General features: G+C 37.0%; 1 protein-coding gene across 1 annotated transcript in view; it reads right to left on the bottom strand.

The window, feature by feature from the left end:
- Positions 1–2,578: 2,578 nt before the first annotated feature.
- Positions 2,579–19,570, bottom strand: part of ATP11A (ATPase phospholipid transporting 11A) — a 117,548-nt gene continuing 100,556 nt past the window's right edge. Inside the window, exons 26-29 of the mRNA XM_031046127.2 lie at positions 14,939–15,004; positions 14,555–14,658; positions 13,584–13,749; positions 2,579–6,780 (exon numbers count right to left, since the gene is read on the bottom strand). Of these exons, the coding sequence (XP_030901987.1) occupies positions 6,523–6,780; positions 13,584–13,749; positions 14,555–14,658; positions 14,939–15,004 (594 nt within the window). The 3' untranslated portion in view covers positions 2,579–6,522. The remainder of the gene's footprint in view (positions 6,781–13,583; positions 13,750–14,554; positions 14,659–14,938; positions 15,005–19,570) is intronic.

The raw sequence follows: 19,570 nt of genomic DNA, 5'->3' as shown, positions 1-19,570 counted from the left end.
TCCTAGTGGGTCACTTCCAACATAGGATGTTCAGCTTTACATGAGAGACACTGTGAGTCACTTTTTGCTTAGTTTTATGACAAGGAAACAAGATCAGAGACCTCAACACCCTTTCCCCCACCTCCCTTCCCTCCATACTCTTGAAATGCTTGTAGTATAAATTATATTTAGGCCAACTGACTTAACTAGCACTGACACTATGATTTACAGAATCTTTTTAATTGCTGCATATTAAAAGCTCTTTGCTGCAATACCATGAATTCAACTTTCCTGTGCAGATGGCAGCAAAAGCCTGCAAATTGTGTACAGTCACAAAGATTTCAACTACATTAGGAGTTAGGAGTAAAATCTCATGTTAAGAAAAATGTTCTCTAGAGGTTTACCTTATGTTTTACATATGGCTGGAAGTACTTTCTGAAATAAAGTCAGCATACCACTCGATGGTCTTCAACAACCTTGGACCTGGACTTGTTTCCCTTCCTTTCTAAAACTCAAGTGTTTATTAGATTGTAAGATTTATCTTTTAAATTAAGTTAATGTTTCAGTGAGGTATCTTCAAAGATATGCTTAAAATCTGAATGTAAGGAAGTGCTAATGTGCATTTTGAACAACTGTTAACACTGCTTTCCTTGTTAGGAACAAGCAGCACATCGGGTTTTCCCACATTAAATGAGAATGGATGTTAACAGTTCTTCTGATACAATCTCATCAGGAAGCTTCCGAGCCTAGCAGGACACTGCATCCTATGTAATTTTTGAAGGCTTAATGCACCATGAGATTTCTTAACCAAAATGAATAATGGAAAACAACAACAAACCTTTTGATGATTTAAAATTGAATATTACTCCTATTTGTCTCCTTTAAATGGAAAATGAACATTTAAAGCAGTAAGAATCACTGTTATTAATTTACTGTAGAACTGATCACATACTGTAATTCTCTGTTAAACACATCTCAACCTAGATGGGGACATTAGGCATCTGATAAACTGATAATCTGAAATGAGTTAATGGCTGTATTTGGTTTTATCCCTGGCCTATCACTTCGTGCTTATCACTTCCCCACGTAAGTGAAGCCTTTGAATGGCTACAATTTATGCTTTAGCATTTGAATGAGATTAAAATTAAAATTAAAAGATCTGTAAGTATGTGTAATGGAAATGGACACACCAACAAAGCTTCATTAGAATCATAGAATGGTTTGGGTTGGAGGGACCTTAAAGATCATCTAGCTCCATCAGCCCTGACATGGGCAGGGACACCTTGCACTAGACCACGTTACTCCATGTCCAACCTGGCCTTGAAGCTGAAGGCCAGGTTGGATGGAGCTTTGAACAACTTGGTCAAATACTGGTTTTAAATTCCTGTAGAGTATCACCTGAGGTAATTGGGATACGCAGAAAACAAAACCAAGAAACTTCCCAACCTATCTCACTTCATATAGAAATAACTTTCAGAAAAGATTTTATACAGCAGTATTGCACATAGTGCAGGAAAAAATGGGGTCTTAATAAATGTATGTAACGTAAAAAAGTTTTACATTATTTTTACAAACATAACTTACTAAAAGAGCATAATTTAAAGAGCTGAAGAAAAACACAAGGTATTCAATTTAGAAGACTTCAGAAATCACTGACTTGCTATCCTTTTTTTCTTTAAACAAACATATTTGTACATAAAATAGTTGTCTACTTATAAAGTCATCTGTTCCTCTTACTACTGTGTTCTTCCTGAAATCCAGATGCATCATCACATTTTCTTTTCAAAAACAGTTTCAATATTTCTATCTAACCGTAATTTATACATTTTTTTGTTCATTGCATGAACAAAAAGAAAAACATCTTCCATATTTACCTTTTCCCCTCAAACTATCTTCTCCTGAAGCTCACTCAGTACAAACACAAGATTTCTTGATGTACAAAAGGGAGATGGGTCCGGTATGCTTCTATTGTCTGGATAAAACAGTTCATAATACATACCAACCCATTCCTCTGAAATCTTCATTACAGGAAGTGCGAAATCAACATACAAAGTGCCTAAGGATTCTACAGAGCCTCAAAGTGGAAGGCACCTACCGCTCTGAGTGGCTTTGTAGAGGCTGCTGAGGGTACCTTCAGCCTGACCGTGTCAGTGCACGGTGAGGTCTGTAATGGTTTTCACACAACTGAAAATCCCACAGTACTGTAATACCAGATGAAAGTAAGTGATGGCATTTCTGTGCACTCATCGTCTTCTGTAAGAGCCTGTGAGCACCGTTACCAATTCAGATGGCAAAGCACAAAGCAAAGACAGCTCTGGGTTCCCTGCACAGCAGACCATTAGGAAACACAGATCTTCCTATGTGTAGCTCACAGGTTTAGTGTGGAAATAACTTTTGTACTTACCCAGTCTGTGCAGGAGGAACAAAGCTCTCCCGGACTCGCACCAATTCCTTTGCCATAACCCCCTGCACTGCTCACGTTCCAGCTTTCTCAAAATTTCCCTTCCTGTTAGCTTGTTTTATCAGATCACTACATACATTCTCTGATAATAAATGTGACTGCAAGCATAGTCAGTAACAGAATCAAACACTCATTCCATTTTCTGTTATGTACTTACATTTTATTACAGACTAATATGAAATAATCTCATATTTATACTAGATTTTAATTACTCAAGAGCAAACTTAAACCAGTCTTGAAAGTTTGTATTTATTGCAAGCAGATTCATATCTCCTGCTCATATATTCTACATAAGGATCCAAAATGTGACTGAGTATAAACAAGTTATATTTGGTTATCTACAGAAATAAATGTTAAAAATAGCACTGAAAAGAAACTTTACAGTAATGTCTTCACACACTGACTCTTCAAATCAAATAAACCAAGTGGTACAGGATAACCTAAACATTTGATTTGAAGACTGATTTATTTTCAAATAAATGCACCTATAATTGTATAATTAAAAATAAGTGTCAGTATTTGGTGCTGGCGACTACAGACATATGTAATGTTTAATGCACAGAGAACTACCCTCCAGCTCCCGTACAGCAGCTTCCGCAGATTCTACTTTACATTAGGTCATGAAAGGACATCTAAAATGCAGAGTGTACACAACACAGAATGTGTGTTGGAGACAACACAGGTTAAAACTCCGTAAATTTTCAGAAGGTAAAAAATTAAAGCTCTATAAATGGATTTTTAGATTAGTCTGCAAAGTAGAATCACATACTTTTCACTTTCATAATACTTTCACAAATTTCCATTAAAGCTTTTTTTATCAGACAGTAGCATGAGCACAATGATCCCACTGGCTTCCAAAGGAAAAGTAGTGCAGTTGCTCCACTAACAGATTTTTTGTTTCCTTTCACATTTGCAAGCCAGTTGGGTCAAGACAAACAGGCTAATGCAAGCAAGAAAGTAAACTGGAAGCTTTTACATTAAGTGGCTGAATAAACAATTATCATTCATGGTAAAACAAAAAAGGTCTTTTGCCACAAGCCACTGTAGGAATATATGAACTTCAGTGGCTGAAAAGCTTGAAATACTAAGTCGTCAAGTACATTTGGTTAGCGCTTACCAGCTTCAAGACATTTACAGAAGCAGTTATGGAGACACTATGCTGTTAAAGCTGCAACAGTTTAAACAAGGCAAGTTAGGAAGTTATATAGGTTTTTATACTTTTCCCCTTTAATTTTTTAATTAATTTGAATACATAAAAATCTGTCCCTTTTCAGGGTCTCAGCCATAACAAAACATTCTAGCACAGTTTGACCTAACTTCTATTTTTTCATCTTTGTATCATCTGATCCATTTACAACGGAACTCCCAGGTAACACCTGCTGCTGCAGTGGACTCTGTTTGTGTGGCAATAGTAAAAAGGACTGAAGCAAAAGCACATTAAGTGAAACCCAGTCAATGTTGCATGCGTTTTTTTTTTTCACTGAACAGTCTACTTTAACAAGCAAACTGTACCAACTTTTCAAGGTAAAAGTATTGCTAATCAAAGCAGAAACTTCCACTTAAATTCAAGCATTTTTTCTCCTCCCAAAAATGACATGCTTAACTGAAATTTCCTAAGCACTTATAGATGTGTTTCAGCCTGACTAATGTCAGTGGTTTTGAAGTGCAGGGCTACATGAAGTTTGCAATGAACTGCTTTGTTAGCAGGCAGAACAGGAATGCAGCATTTTCAAAAACATCAAGCAAAAAATCTCATTTAAGGCTAAAAGATGGAACTCAGATAAGTAAAAAAGCAGGAGGCTTCAGAGAGTAAAAAAGCCAGCAGTAATAGCACAGCGCTGGAAGTACAGCGCTTTCCTCCCCACTATTGCAAACCCCAACAGAACATCAATAGCTTGGGTGAGACTGGCAGAGCAGCAGACCTGCATTTATGGTATGACATTCATTAGTATTTTAACATTCAGCCACAACTCCATGCTAAGCTAAATCGAAGTGGCCAAAAACTCATAGATATAAAAAAAGCCTTCAAAACATATACTTCAAAAAAAATAGAAATGGTGTGTTAACAAATGTATGCGTAAAACAGATTTATAAATAGCTACAGTATGAAAAATATTTCAGTGCAAAGGCAATTTTAAGATTTCTAAAAAATACATTACAAATAATTTGTTAACTACACACAAGAAATTTGTCACTGCTACTGGTATAAAATTTATAGCCATATTAACTCTTTAAAAATATATACACCAGTGTTTTATGTAGGGGACGGTTCTCACCCACATTCAAGTCTGCAATGGCAAGTACATGTACACACACCCGCACCCACACACGTATGTATTTCAAAGTGATACTACTGTGAGGACATTCTTTGAAACTTAAAAGTGCTACATGTTAAATGGTAAAATACCTTCAGCTGTGGTGCTCCCCGTTACACATCTTAAAATTCTCTTCTCTTTGGTATACAGAAAATTTCACGACTCAACTCTACAATCTCTGCTTGTCTCAGGCCATTTTAATAATATTTCACTGTTCAATGTGAAAATCGCCCAGAATATTGTGAACAGCATTTCCTAGTAAGTTGCTTTTTCTTTTATCGAAAAGTAAATTTATAAGTAAACCATTTGGTGTGGTGTTTTGGGTTTTCTTTTTTAGAACACAAAAGGGAAAATTTTTCTCTGCCTCCCTGGTCCATTCAAAATACAACTAACAACGTCTTGGCCAGGTCTTCCAATAAAGGCTGAAGCTCTGACTTCAAATATTTCTAGCTAATGTCCTCCCGGAGGTATCTAATAATGACTATAGTCATGAACCAGTCCTAACCACCAGGCTGAAATTGACTGAAATCAGATTACTCCTTCAGATATTTTTGCACCCCAAAATAAAACACTGGACTAACGAAAAGAGACAAGGACACAGCTAACAGTTGAATTAGTGCCAGGTAACATAAATGTAGCAGAGAAAAGAGAAGTGCAAGTTGGCTGTCATTCTTAAAGTCACTTAGAAAGAATCCTTGCAGTCAAACGAGTTCCTATATCACAACTATGGTTCAACTGTTCGTAAACAGCCGTGTGCCACCTTGTGGTTTGCCTGCAAAAGTTAACAGTTGTGTGCTTTGTAATACATCTAACCAAGCTGATTAGCCAGTATTTAACCATACACGCACAAAAACTTACATCAGAATTAAGAGGATGACTCCAGATAGTAAGAATCACGTGGAAAAAAACCCTTTTCTTCCTTTAAAGAAATAAATGTGTCAAAAAGGGTTTAATATATAATGCTGTTGGCTATGCCTATTTTATAATTACAGGCAGATGAAGTGGGAATGCTGGGTAATCTGCACCTCTGACAAATCTGGAAAGACATTTTAGGCCAAATGCTTATGTTCAGGTTTTAAGTAGATACTAACATTGATATTTACCTACCTAACAGCCAACTTGACTCCATAGCTCATGTACATAATCCACACAAGGATTGTTTCTCCTATCTTTCTACGGGGTAAAGCTAACTGAAAACCAGACATAGCCCTGATTTGGCCACTTACAAGGAGTGAGCATTAGAGAGTGTTTCTTGAAAGCAGATTTGCACAGAGGAAACACCAGTTTGTTCTACAGAAAGAGCAAAGAAAGAAAAAGGACAGAGGAAAATCAGAAACAGTACTTGTTAAATATGATTTAGGAGACTTTCATTGCAGATAACTGAGGTCATTGTTTCTGGCTGAAAATTAAACCTGTTGAACTGAAAATGTAGGTCACTGACTGAAACTATACACTTCAAGTGACAAAGAAAATGACTAAAGATGACAGAAGCAGTAAATGCACAAAATTCTTGACACAGGATGAAGAGAATTTTTAGTGCTACCAGTCTCACAGTACCAGACTGTGCAGATTGTTCATTGCTCCAGTAGTTCAAAACATAAAAAGAGGCCTATTAGCCTGGAAGGGTTCATACTTCTAGCTCTTGATCCTGTTTGTCTGAACACTACCTCAGATGGCAAAGCCACGTATAGTTTAATATATTTGTGACATGTTTGTTTCCTGAAAAAAAGAAATAAATAGTTTTTAAAGGCTTGACTTGGTGTTCTGTCATACGGATGTTTCCAAACCTGACCCACTGTAGCGGTAGCCTGCACTGCGACGGCAATGCCTATTTGAATAGCCAAAGACAGATGGAAGAACTGAATAATCAATGCCTCTCCAGTGCGTAAACATCATTTTTTTAGAATGAGAATTAGACCTTCTTGCTGGGGCACTGCTGCAGTCACTGCTCCTGTATCTTGGGCTTTTCAGACAGGCAAGAGGTGTGAACTCTGAGATGTGCTCCTGACAGTGTCTCGATGCATCCTGTTGAAGGGAAAAAAAACATACACAGTAAAGATTTTGGAGCTAAAAGTCTACAATTTTGTTCTTTCTTAGGGCCACTGTACCCTTGGTATAATAACGCCTTTCACTAAATCGCCACTGTGGCTATTTGCTTCATGTAAAGCTATAACCCCTCATGCTGTTGAGCAACCAACCATTTTCAATATGATTAGTTTTATATTAAGACCTACAGAAGCAGGTGTAATTGTGCACATAATCTCTAAACCTGATAATGGGCTCTTTAGAGAACAGTTGAAGACAGAGGATTGCTTCCAAGTTGAATTGTTTTAAATCAGGTTTATATTTCACTTCACAATCTCTCCTAGTATATCTTTTTTTATCTCTGAATATCATTAGTCAGGACTTCTTACAGGGAATTTTAAGACAGAACAGATTCAAGTACTTTACCCTGTACTTCCAAAGAGATGGAATTCTTTACAATCAGTTAGTGTCAATAGATAAAAGTTCAAGAGGTTTAATGCACTTGCTTTGTACTTCTAAGCAGTGTCTGATTTTGGACTTGCTTCGGTTACGTGTAGCATCTATACAGCCAATTTATGCTATCTTGGCCTAATTGTCCATTAAAATTTATCGGTACCACATAATCACTCCACACTCTGGCAGAATCAGCCAGGAAATACTTGGGATTACAGTACCACCACAGCTGCATGATGACATCCTAGAACACATGCACGAACTAAAAGAAAATTAGCACAGCACTTCCCCCAGTGAGTTTATCTAACACTTCACACTGAATGCACAAAGTTTCCAGGTATAGAGGCACGGAGCTTATGTGATGGTATTTAAGCTATAAATGCATTATAAGCATGATTTCATAGAACCATAGAATCATTTAAGTCAGTGTTATCAATCACTCTCTCCATAAATGCTATGTAAGCCAGTTAATCCTCTATTCTTGATCATCCCCTTCCTCCTTTCCTGTTAACAGCAACACAGGAGCAAAAGGAACAAAATCACAAAGAAAATGTTAATGATGGAGCTTAGAGAAGTTTGGCTGAGATTTAATATTACACTTTTAAAACCAATCGCAAGCTTGAAACAATACTTTTGCATAGCCAAGAGCAATCAGAAAACTCTCTTACAACAGGTACTCTTGGAAAAGTCAGTAAACTATACTACACTGCTCACTAACAGTAAGGCCTGGGTTCTTTTAAACACACAAATAGACCAAATGCCATCAATACAGAAAAATGTAGATAATGAGGTAGCAGATTAGCAGACTTTGTTTTGGAAATGCTGGAAGGAGTATTCATACACTGTATGGGTACTATTTTTCGTATTCTTTCAGCTAGAAAGCGAGGCATTTTAGTTACAATGTGTATTTCTACAAATAAAATAATGTTTTTTTCTACACATAGCTGCAAGACAAGCACTTTCAATCTGCTGTACCTGAAGCTGCTCAAGAAAGATGGGGTCTTCTACCACTATTTGTCTAGCAGTCATTAAAAGTAAATCAAAAGCACCCCTCAACTACTGTGAAACATCACAGTCCACACCAGCACATTACACTGCATCTGTCTTCTCCAAATACTGGAACTTTATATCTTCACTTCATTCCTTGTGCACTGTTTCAGGGATCAGGAGAGCATGAAGTAACTGGGGCAAATACGGCATCCAAGTAGGAATGTATTTGCATAAAAAAGTGTACCTTCTTACCTATATCCACTGGGGTAATCAATGGTGTGGCAAGGAGATGAGGTACAGCAGAGAACTTCATTCTGCTGCCCTAATATTTGGAGTATTTAGGAGCTTATTACTTGTGCTGGTGTCTCAAGTATTTGGTAAGACGACCACCCTTCTCTCTTGATCCGAGGCAGTGACGCAACGATACACTGCTCTATATAGAGCCTCAGTCTCTGTAACTGAGCCAAAGTCCTGTTCACAAATCACTTCCTTTTGCATGGTTATTTTCCTCTTTTAATGTCTGTATTTGGTCTATATATGTATTCAAAAGCACAAAAGATGATGGAAAAACTGCTTGTGTATGAGATTTCTGACTCTATGTATTCTACACGATAGTGTAATGTGACTACTGTCTGCAATGACGACCACAGTTCTTATATAAGAGATGTCACACAACACCTATACACATAAGGTATTTGTAAGACTTTAATATGGGTATACTGATTCGCTGCTTTTCCTTACACAAGTAAGTTTCTGACAAAAAGATCTTACCTGTGGCATGGAACATCTCTTGCAAAAACCATGCTTTCCAAGTAAAACATAACAATTTTGTGTCAATATTGATAAAGTACATCAAAAACTCTGGAGGAAACAATTGTTTTGTAAATAGCACAGTTCACCAATAGAAATTAATCCAAACTGGCAACACGTACAGTACTGTTACCTAGTTTTGATCTAATTATGGCTCGGAAGCTGAAAGATTTCCTTCAAGAAGTGGCCCATCGCTGTTCGCCAGTGCATTTAGGGCTGTTTTATGTCTCATACTCTTCTGCAAGGATGAGGAAAAACAGTGAGACTCTTGCTGAATACAAGAGAGAAATGTGAATGAACTGTACCATTTGGTACAAATGTTACTGTTTTAGCAAAGTCCTGTAGAAGTGATGGATTTTCTGACATCTAAAATTGCAAGGTTATCTTGTGTAAAACAAGGTTTCTGATTCTTGATGCTGAGGTTACCATTTGAGCCCCTCTGAAGATGTTTCTAGTTCATTTCAAACTCTGTTAAAAATACTTAATTACTATCAAAAGCACTTAACTGTACCATGACTAAGTACCATGGGCTGTCCCGCCTCTTTGAAAATAACCTGTCCTTGTGATATAAAATCATAGAACAGTTAGGGTTGGAAAGGACCTTAAGATCATCTAGCTCCAACCCCCCTCCCATGGGCAGGGACACCTCATACTAAACCATATCACCCAAGGCTCTGTCTAACCTGGCCTTGAACACCGCCAGGGATGGAGCATTCACAGCTTCCCTGGGCAACTCATTCCAGTACCTCACTACCCTAACAGTAAAGAACTTTTTCCTTATATCCAATCTAAACTTCTCCTGTTTAAGTTTTAATCCATTATCCCTTGTCCTAAACCAAGCAGATTACAAATTAAGGACCAGATGTCCACCTTTGCTACTCCCCAGTACAACTGGTTGGGGAGGTGATGGGGCCAGTGCTATTGAAGGCTGACTGACAGCTTTGTCATTTCACCATGGGGAGAGGGCAGGGAGTTACCAAGCTACCCTCTGCCATATTATTCAAATATTGCAACAGCAAGATCTATTTCTTTGTTTTCAATAGAAGAGGAGCCTGACACATGACAAAGGCAACAGTTTGCTGGTGACCAGTTTTCTAAGAGAAACAGAAGAACAATGAATCCCCAGAGAGGCTTCCCCAGGCAAAAGGACCACTTCGGGTTTCCCGAAGTGCAGCAAAGAGTAGAGATCTCATAAGGAGGCTAATGGGCAGATCTTGTGGCTGAAGTGAAAGGGAAGTGAAAAAACAATCAGTGAGAAGCAAAGAGAAAAAGAAAAATATTTCTTAAAAAGGGATGAAAGCACAGAAGTTATTTACAGCTCAGAATCAAAGCACCTGGTATTGTAGCTACAAAATATTTGGGATTGCTGAAACACTGTCAGTTGATGTGACAATTATAAAAAGAGGAAAATTTAAAGTGAATTTATATTTTCCTTAACAGAGCTGCTGAGCTGCTTCTATTAATGAAAGAAGAATAAAAAAAGGAAATATAATCAGTTAATATAGATTGGATATATTAAAGAACACCCTATTGCTTTTTAAAAGTAAAGGCTGAAAGAAACCTCACAGCTGCAGAGTTTCCAGTTAAAGCACAAAATTCAGCTTGCTTCATTGAGCCAAAGAGTCGCTGGGACTACATGTATTAGAAATGAGCAGATTTTGACCAGAATTACCAAAAGGCAACAAATTCCTCCAAAGCTTTTGCAGAATTAATGTTTTAGTCCAAGAAATACAACAGTTCATACATGTGTGTGTATATATATATAGAAATATACATGCACATACATATATACACGTATACCTGTATGTACCTATATGTACATGCACACACACACTTACATGTCTTTGTGTCTGTGTATACATATACATATAACTGAAAAGCTCTCTCAAAAAACCTAGAACTGTAACTGGAGTGTTTAAAACTCTCTGAATGATAACAATGGTTAACTATCTATTACCCACCACACACTGAAGTAGTCAAAAAAGAAGAAAAACTTAGAAGCATATGAATTACTTAAAAACTCAATTCAAACCAATCTGAAGGCACTTAAAAGCCAATTTTAGGCAGAATTTTCAATAGTGAAAAATCTTTGTGAACTTTCCCCATGACTTACATAATTACAGTCACTTTTATTGGCTATGCATTTTTAAAGGGGGAAAGAAGGAGGAAATGTCTATTTTATCTTAACCAGTTCAAAAAAAAAAAGATATGAAATCTGCAATGGAAACTATCACTCTCCTAGCATTAAGCAAAAACTAATTTTCTTGCAGACCAGAGAGAAGCCAACGTTTACTAGCATATCTTCTACTTTTATGTTATATTAATTGTCACATACTTCTGAATCTTGAGCTGCTTTCTTTCTAGAAAAAGTACAAAATTTCATAAAATTAAATACATGCTGGACATAATTTATTAATAAAAAAGTTGCATTTCCTTTTATCACAGCACAGTAGATATATTAATATAGTCCAAAGATGGCTGAAATGGCTTCTAGTACCACATTTTCTGTGTGATGTTAGTAACATCAGCATAATCAGAATTATCACTTCTTTGTGTGGCAACTATTCCATGTACTAAGGCACAGTGCAAATGTGACATGCATTCACGTACAGACAGACCAATGATTAAAATGGGGAGCTAAGAATTCTAGATTCTTGAGGCACAAATATTATGTAAAATACAGTGACAAAGATGATGGTGACAGATTGTGACAATGATTCATAGAGTCTTTGAAATAAACAGAAGAAGAAAACAACTATACTAAAAAGTATGCTTTTTCAAAATATAGCTGATGTGAGTCAGAAATGGAGATGAGTATGGTAAATAACTTCTGATGATAAACTTTTCACTTTCCTTTGAATGAAATGGCCAAGCATGCAGAAAGGCAGAAAAAGGTCACCTTTTGTTCCATTAGAAACTTAGACTGCTTGAAGTCTGAGAAAGCATAAAGATGGTGGACTGCTCAACAGAAAGGCACTGATGCTTAGTCTGATTTTCCCAGGAGATTGTAGGAAGTAACCGTGCACATCATTTATGTTTAAAGCAAGGTAGCAGTTATTTAGACAAAGCAGATTGGAAAACAGAAAGAAACAGAGAGAGAAGAAGAAACACAAGGGATATATCTGGTTAAAAGTCATTGATTTTCTACTAAATATTAAAAAATGAATACTGCCAGTGTTAAGCCCAAAGTCTGCTTTACAATCAATTCATTTTCCAGCATTAATATACAATATCTGTTAAGAAATGCTGTAATACCTTTGCTTGGACTTTTGTTTGCTAGCTTGTTTCTTCATATTAACCCATTCTCATTTTCTCTCCTTACACTTTTTAGCATGCAGAACTTATACTAAGATCAACTTTTTCCACAAATAACATACATGGCAAAGAAAACAAAATATATGGCAAAATAGAAAACCACTAAATGCTGTGAATGCTTTTCTGCTATTTATTCCTTCCCGTCTTCCTTAAAGTGTGGCATTTTCATAGCTGTGCATTCAAGTAATACAGAGCAATGGCAAGGGGTTTTACTTTGCAGATACAAGAGAAGAATTTTTTACCTTTGCCAAAGGGAAAATTTTACTTTCCTTGGAAGTAAAGTTCCTTTATTCCTTTCCTCTTAATACAAAGTATCTTTGCAAATAAACACCAAAATCCTAACTAATCCCTACAGACAGAGTTGCTCATTATTTTAACTTACAAGCTGCAACTGATGGGCTGAAAAGGACAAGGGAAGTAACATTAAGTTTTAGGTTCAACACCTATACCGTCCTTCACCTTCTAAACATATATAATGTATGAAAGTTTGCTGGGGTCAAAAATACAGGTAACACATTTTATTGCATTTGGTTGGATGAAGCCAGCATAGTACCATGCTTCCCACAGAACATGGCTTCCTTTTTAGCCTCAGCAGAGCAGGCCTGTATTTGCACAGGAATTCCTCCTTTTGGGCTGATCAGAAGAAAGGAGGCAAGAGATTTTAAAATATTCTTTCCACTGGCACAGCAAGGCACATTTATGTAGATATAATGTATCAGAAGAGGTAAGGTGTAAGTTGAAATATAAAAGAGGAAAAAATCTTAACAAATATGAGTAAGTTTTAATACATGTGTAGTTTTATCAGGCATAGTGTAAGTATAAAATAATTTGCTACAAAAGTATGCACAGATCATGCAATATGAATGTTGCCATGAGTTTACTACATATTCCTTACCAATTTTCTATATACTCATCACTTTTAAGTGTATAAATTCTAGATGCGTACAATAATAATAGTGCTGAACCATTTACTTGTCTCCCTCCATCTGCATCAGCTATTTCCCTGTGGTTGCTGGTACAGAGGCACATGGACTGCCCTGGGATTCAGGTAAATACCACTGTGGAAGTAGCAGGCAGTGACTTTCACCATATCACTTAGGAGTGGATGGTGTGGAACCGGTAGTACATACCACAGATGGGAAACTCTGCTCTAAGCTTGTCTCTAACCTTGAACTAGGACTAAATTAGAGACTTGTGATACAGAAAACTAACTTCACAATGAAAAATATTTTTACCTGGATTCTTTCTGTTGCTGTAGGCCACAACTGTCTGCATAAGACCTTCTTGAGAACATCTGGAAGAAGGCTGACAGTTATGAGCAGAATTATACCCAGCCACGCAGGACCACTAGACAGCATTTGCATGAACACGTAATACATCCTCTGATAATTGAGAAAAGGCCTAGTACGAAAAAGATTAAATAGATATTACATTTCAGTACACAAAGACTGGCCATGTTAAATGTAAGAACTACGACACTGATTAAATACTTCAGCTTCCCAGTCTGCAGGTGTTCATTCATCCCTGTTTTCTCAAAAAGCGATCTAAAAGAGGTAACTATCTTCCTCTTGTCCTCCAGGCTGCAGGAAATACCATGATCTGTCCTCCCTCCAATGATGCCTCTCCCTTGCAAAAACACACACACACCAAAAATCCCAACACTTTCAACTGTCTATATGTGCGACATACACTGATTCTTAAAAAGCTTCTGACCAACAATAGAAGAAGTAGATGCTCAGATATCTATGGTAAATCTACTTTGCTAAAAAAGGGCGCAAATAGTAAGCACAAATACAGGACTCCTGGTCATCCACACAACTTCAGCATGAGTACTACCCCCTGGCTCTAGTTGAGACTGCTAAAGATAGCTCCCTCCAAGACAAGCCCAGAAGGTTAGCACCAAGCTGCACAGACATGACCTACTCAGTGAGATTTTGCCTCAGCTCCATGAACCAACCCTTGGACTGCTTTGACATCTGCTATCCTTATATTTTTCTTTAAGAATATTTAGCAGACACTCAGTGAAAGAAGAACTGAGCATTCTCTAATTATCATTACAGGTGTGCTTAAAATGTGACTGCTGTTGGGAGCTCTGCAGTATATAAGTACTAAATTTAATTCTGTTTGGGACAAAAAGGTGAAATACATAAGAACTTTTATGTTTCTGACACAACTTTTGCAATGCAATTTATATTAGGGTTCATACCAAATAATTCCTCCCCAGAGCAGAGAAAAGACAACGTAGAATACCAGTGATCCCCAGATCATGAAGTGATTTATCCACGTCCAATAGTGTGTATCTAGTGCAAGCTGTCAAAAAACAAGTGAGATCATATGGTGCTGTTACTATCTAGAAGCAACAGAATATGCAGCAGGAGATGAAACAGAATGCCACCATTTGAAAAAAGGAAAAGATTCTACATAGAATCAGCTAAAAGATTTTTTTTTCAGTTTTGAGCACAGTTAAGAAAGCACTGATAGTAAAATCTGTATTTAAACTAATATGACAATGTATGTTATAGAGAAAAACTGATATAAGTCAGCAGCAATTAGAAAACAAGCCTTAGGAAAACGTCAGTGGATACCTTACCTTCAATGTAACCGTGAATACAAGCACAGTGAACACCAGTGTTCCAAAGGTCCAGTTTCCAAACATCTATAAAAAATAGTCCAAAGCAGTTATAGGTAATATTGTCCACTACATGAATTGTCTAAAATAAACCTTCTGAAGCTATGTATTGCTTTGTATCAGGAACTCACAGTTAGGCAAAACCACTGAAATCCTATGTGTTTATCCTGTGCAAAATGTTTTAGTTTCTTGCTCTTATGTGTACACACCTCAAGATTTCCTACAGACAGGGAAAAAACCCCACAACTGGTGCACTTAACCTGAAGTTCAGTTACGTTTCCTGATTAAAATCAAGTGTAGCACAGTTAACAAATCACTGAGGTTTACAAATGAACTGGAGTAATTTCATCAGCCTTCTTTGATACAACCTTTTCTCTGATCTCCCTTCTCTCTGTCCTTGGTACCCCAGAATTTCTTGGAGGTTCAACAGCATGTTATACAGATGAGTAACAGAACAAAAAGAATGTGCTAACCATTAAAGCCATGTAAGTATATAGATGTTCTACATAGGTTTTAAGGTTAAACACTTTTGAATTGTGGTTTATTTTCTCCATACCTGCATAATGCAATAAAAACACTTCAGCTTTTCAAGTGGCAGAAATTATCATTAATGCTGATGGAAGGAAGAATTGTCTGTGAAAATGGTCACAGAGGGTGGCTTGGACTGCAGCAGCTAAGAGACAATCAGGTTCAAGATCTAGAGAAATGTTACAAAAATAAGCAACAGAGTTCAGACAGTGTATTTTAGGAGAAGAGGCTTTGACTCAGGGTACTGCACCCCTGAGAGAGAAGGGTGCCCAAGAGAGCTGAATGACTTTGAAAGAGACAGCTGCTGTGATCTTATGAGCTCCCTTCTGCAGGAAGATATGGAATTTCAGAAGACTACCTAGTTGGGTGCTCAGGATGTTTCCCAATGGACAAAAAGGCAAAATGGGAGCATACAAAAAAAGTACAAAGTTTTGCATCAACAGAGGAGTAATGCCATGTATTGGAACTGACAGGCTGACCCTGCTGAAAAGGAAGTTATAGTGGGGTTACAGTGGATGCCAGGTTGAATACAAGACTATACTGTGGTCTATACATAAGAAAAACTGCAAACTGAGCTGCACTGGGAGGGACATGACCACTGAAGAAAGGTTATTATTCCTATCTACTTGACTATAGTGAGACTGAACCTGGAACACCATGTCCAGTTTGGGCACCTCAGTTCAGGAGGGATGTGAAAAATAAATGGAAGGGATCAACTGGCAGGTAGCCAAGGTGGTTAGCAGTATATGGCTCTCCTGTGAAAAGGCCGAAGGACTTGTGTCTGGTAGAGGTTAAGGAACAACCTAGTAGCTGTTCACAAACGTTTAAAGAACAACTATGGAGATGAAGAAGTGAAACAAACCTCTCTTCAGCAAAAAGAAAAATTCTGCTTAGGATTTAGGAGATTGGCATTTTTCCTTATGAAGGCAAACACTGGAAGAGGTTGCCCAGGAAGGTTATGGAATCTCTCCTCAGGAATATTCAAAACTTGAAAAAGACTAGACAATGCCTTGAGCAACCTGATTTTAATTAGTCCTGCCCAAAGCATAAAGTTGAATTGGATCACCTCCAGGGTCCCTTCCCATCTACATTATTCTGTATGAGCTCGCCCAGTATTAGAAGACAGTGGATCCATATGGGCAAGTGATCACACAAAAGTGTTGCTGCAGGAAAACTTCCAAATAGAGACCACAGCCAGCCATGAAGCAGAAATCTGTAGGAAACTAGGCTGAGAATCTAACCAGTTTGGAATGGAAAGTAATTTTAAAATATTTAAAATAATTAAAAAAATAAACATATGACTGGTTTAAAGATTCCTTTTTCTGAGTATCCATTTCATTATTCTAAAATTACACAATGTGCGACCAAGTGTAGAGAACATAGGATGAAATGCAGAAAACCTTCAGTATTTTGGCCTTTTACTTTAATGTGCAATGTGATAATTTCATAGGTTATGACATTGCTACAATATTTTATGTGCCCTAAAAAAAAATATCACTGCATGGACAGGAATCTAGTTCAGGAACGTCAAATTAGGTCATCTACCGACTGTTTGCAGTTAAGTTTTACAATACTCTCATGTCATACCTAGCATCTCTCAGACAGCCTAGTATCAGTCTAGCTTTCTGCACACTGAACAGATGAGTCTGTATTTCCAATAAAATCTGCTAGATTAAATAAAAAACCTGAAACAACTTTCCTCTGCCTCTGTTTGTCAGGCTAGACAGAAAGCATCGGGCTGCAATCAACCCTTCACCTAACCACCTTTTTAGTTAAAAAATAAGGTCACAGCAAAGGCACAAGGCTCCATAAGGCTGCTAATTTGGCACAGAGAAATGCAAGCAGAGCAATATGGGATAATGTGAGTTACAGAAACTCATAATGTATTTTCAGCATTGAATATCTCAAGATGCTACTCGTCTTCAGGCTGTGAATCATTCTTTTGTATGCCTGTTAACATCTAGTTTATGAAATATTTTTCCATGCTCTGATCCCAGCCTATCCAAGTTCTTCCCCTCCTCCTGTGACTGTGTTTGTTGATCCTGCATGTTCCAATTCATTATTCTAGTTAACTCTCTCCCTTCCTACTGTTTTGTATTTTTCACTCCGTTATTCCTTTCAACTTAGTTTCTCCTACCTATCTCTGAACCCAGCTTAATTGTATTTAATCTGTTCTGCACTAAACATCAAGAAAAAACAGCCCACACATGGGGAATACATTTTATTACATGGGTAAACTAAGATGACATTTACAATCTGCAAGTACTTCTATAGTCCCTTCTTTCCTTCCTTATGTAGCAGGTCTCTACCTTTATGTTTTAATAACACCAACAATGATGTCATATTCAAAGTGGAACAGCATTCACACAAAGCAGTACCACAAATTAATAACAATTAATATAGATAAATCTTTGGTATCTTAGGTTTATTTACTAGGAAATGACTGAGACAGGCATTTATGAAGTAAATCTCAATGATTAAAACTACATATCTTCATTATTGTAGTAATATCATTCTATAGCATTAAATCAGTTTCAAACAAATTTCTGAATACTGAGAAACATCCTGACAGGGGAGTATGTTTGGAAGAAACTTGATGGTATGCAGACTGACACAGGCATTCATATAAATTGATCAATTTAAACATTGACTTCACTTTTTACTGATTTTGCCACAATGACAATTAAGTTTCTTTCTGAAGGGAAAGGGGAACTAAAAATTTTTGCTTCAGCAGCCATTTTAACAATTTGGAACTCAGCTTGAACCATCTGATATCATTTATGGTATTAGTGGTACCTTCAGCCCCTTTAACCTGTGGCCTGCTCTACAGTAATATATTGTTGCGATAAACCTTTCAAATCTTTCATTGACTTTTTCCAGATGTGAGCCTAATTTAAATGCTTGGAAATAACCATCAACAACTAGCATTCATGCATGTATGAACTCATCTATGTATCTCTGGCTATTCCTGAACACTAACATTTTAAAGCCTAAAATTGCAACTCTTAAGTTTTATACACACACATAAGCATGTATGCTGAGTATTGGTTTTTTTTTGTCTACTGTGACACTCGAGTCAGAATATCTCAAACAACACATTATATCACCAAATATTAGCATGGGTATCCAGCAGTAAATATAAACATTCATAATTTGCAAATTAGGTACTAGTCTGGCTTTAGAGCTTTACCAAGAATTTGACTGAATGTGTGCTATAGGAGAATAATAAAATTCAAAAAGGAACTCAGAATATTTGCAATACGAATCATGTATAGGTATAAGCTGTCTAGTTTTCAGGACTGTAAATATAAGCTGATGCAGAATTTTGAATACCTAACATAGCACATAATGGTACCAGGAAAAGAAGTGCTCCAGTGTACAGTTATGCCTACTGGAAATTCACTCTGTCCTTGTAAAAGGTCTTCATAATATGTGTTCTCTCTCACACTAGAAGTTTGTTTCATAGAACCATAGGTTAGGGTTGGAAGAGACCTTAAAGACCACCTAGTTCCAACCCCTCTGCCACAGGCAGGGACAGTTTCCACTAGACCAGGTTGCTCCAAGTCCCATCCAACCTGGCCTTGAGCACTGCCAGGGATAGGGCAGCCACAGCTTCTCTGGGGAACCTGTGCCAGTGCCTCACCACCCTCACAGTACTTCACTGATATTTGAATATTGCATTTCTAGAAAACATGTACATTACATCCAGGCAACAAAATTGTGCACAATTTATTTTCTTTCACTTTGAAGGTCTTTTCTAAAGCTATTTAAGCACTTTATAGCATAAACAGTAATAAATTTTCCATAGCAGACTCAGCAACAAAATGTAGGCCATAGAAAAACACAGAACAAAATAACAAAATGCAAGGAAGCAGAAAGCCTACTTATTTTTTAAAGTTTATGGTTCTTTACCATACCTCATATACCTCAATATACATTATACTCTATAGAAACTAAGTATTTATAAAGTAGCAATAAAGAACATTTCTATCTATAAATTTAAGTGATATTTCAAAATAATTATAGGATACATTTAACTGCTCTTTAACAGTTTAATTAAAGAAC

This window comes from Melopsittacus undulatus, chromosome 2, assembly GCF_012275295.1.
Source record: "Melopsittacus undulatus isolate bMelUnd1 chromosome 2, bMelUnd1.mat.Z, whole genome shotgun sequence".
Lineage (NCBI taxonomy): Eukaryota > Metazoa > Chordata > Aves > Psittaciformes > Psittaculidae > Melopsittacus > Melopsittacus undulatus.
This window is presented reverse-complemented; position numbering and strand designations above follow the sequence as displayed.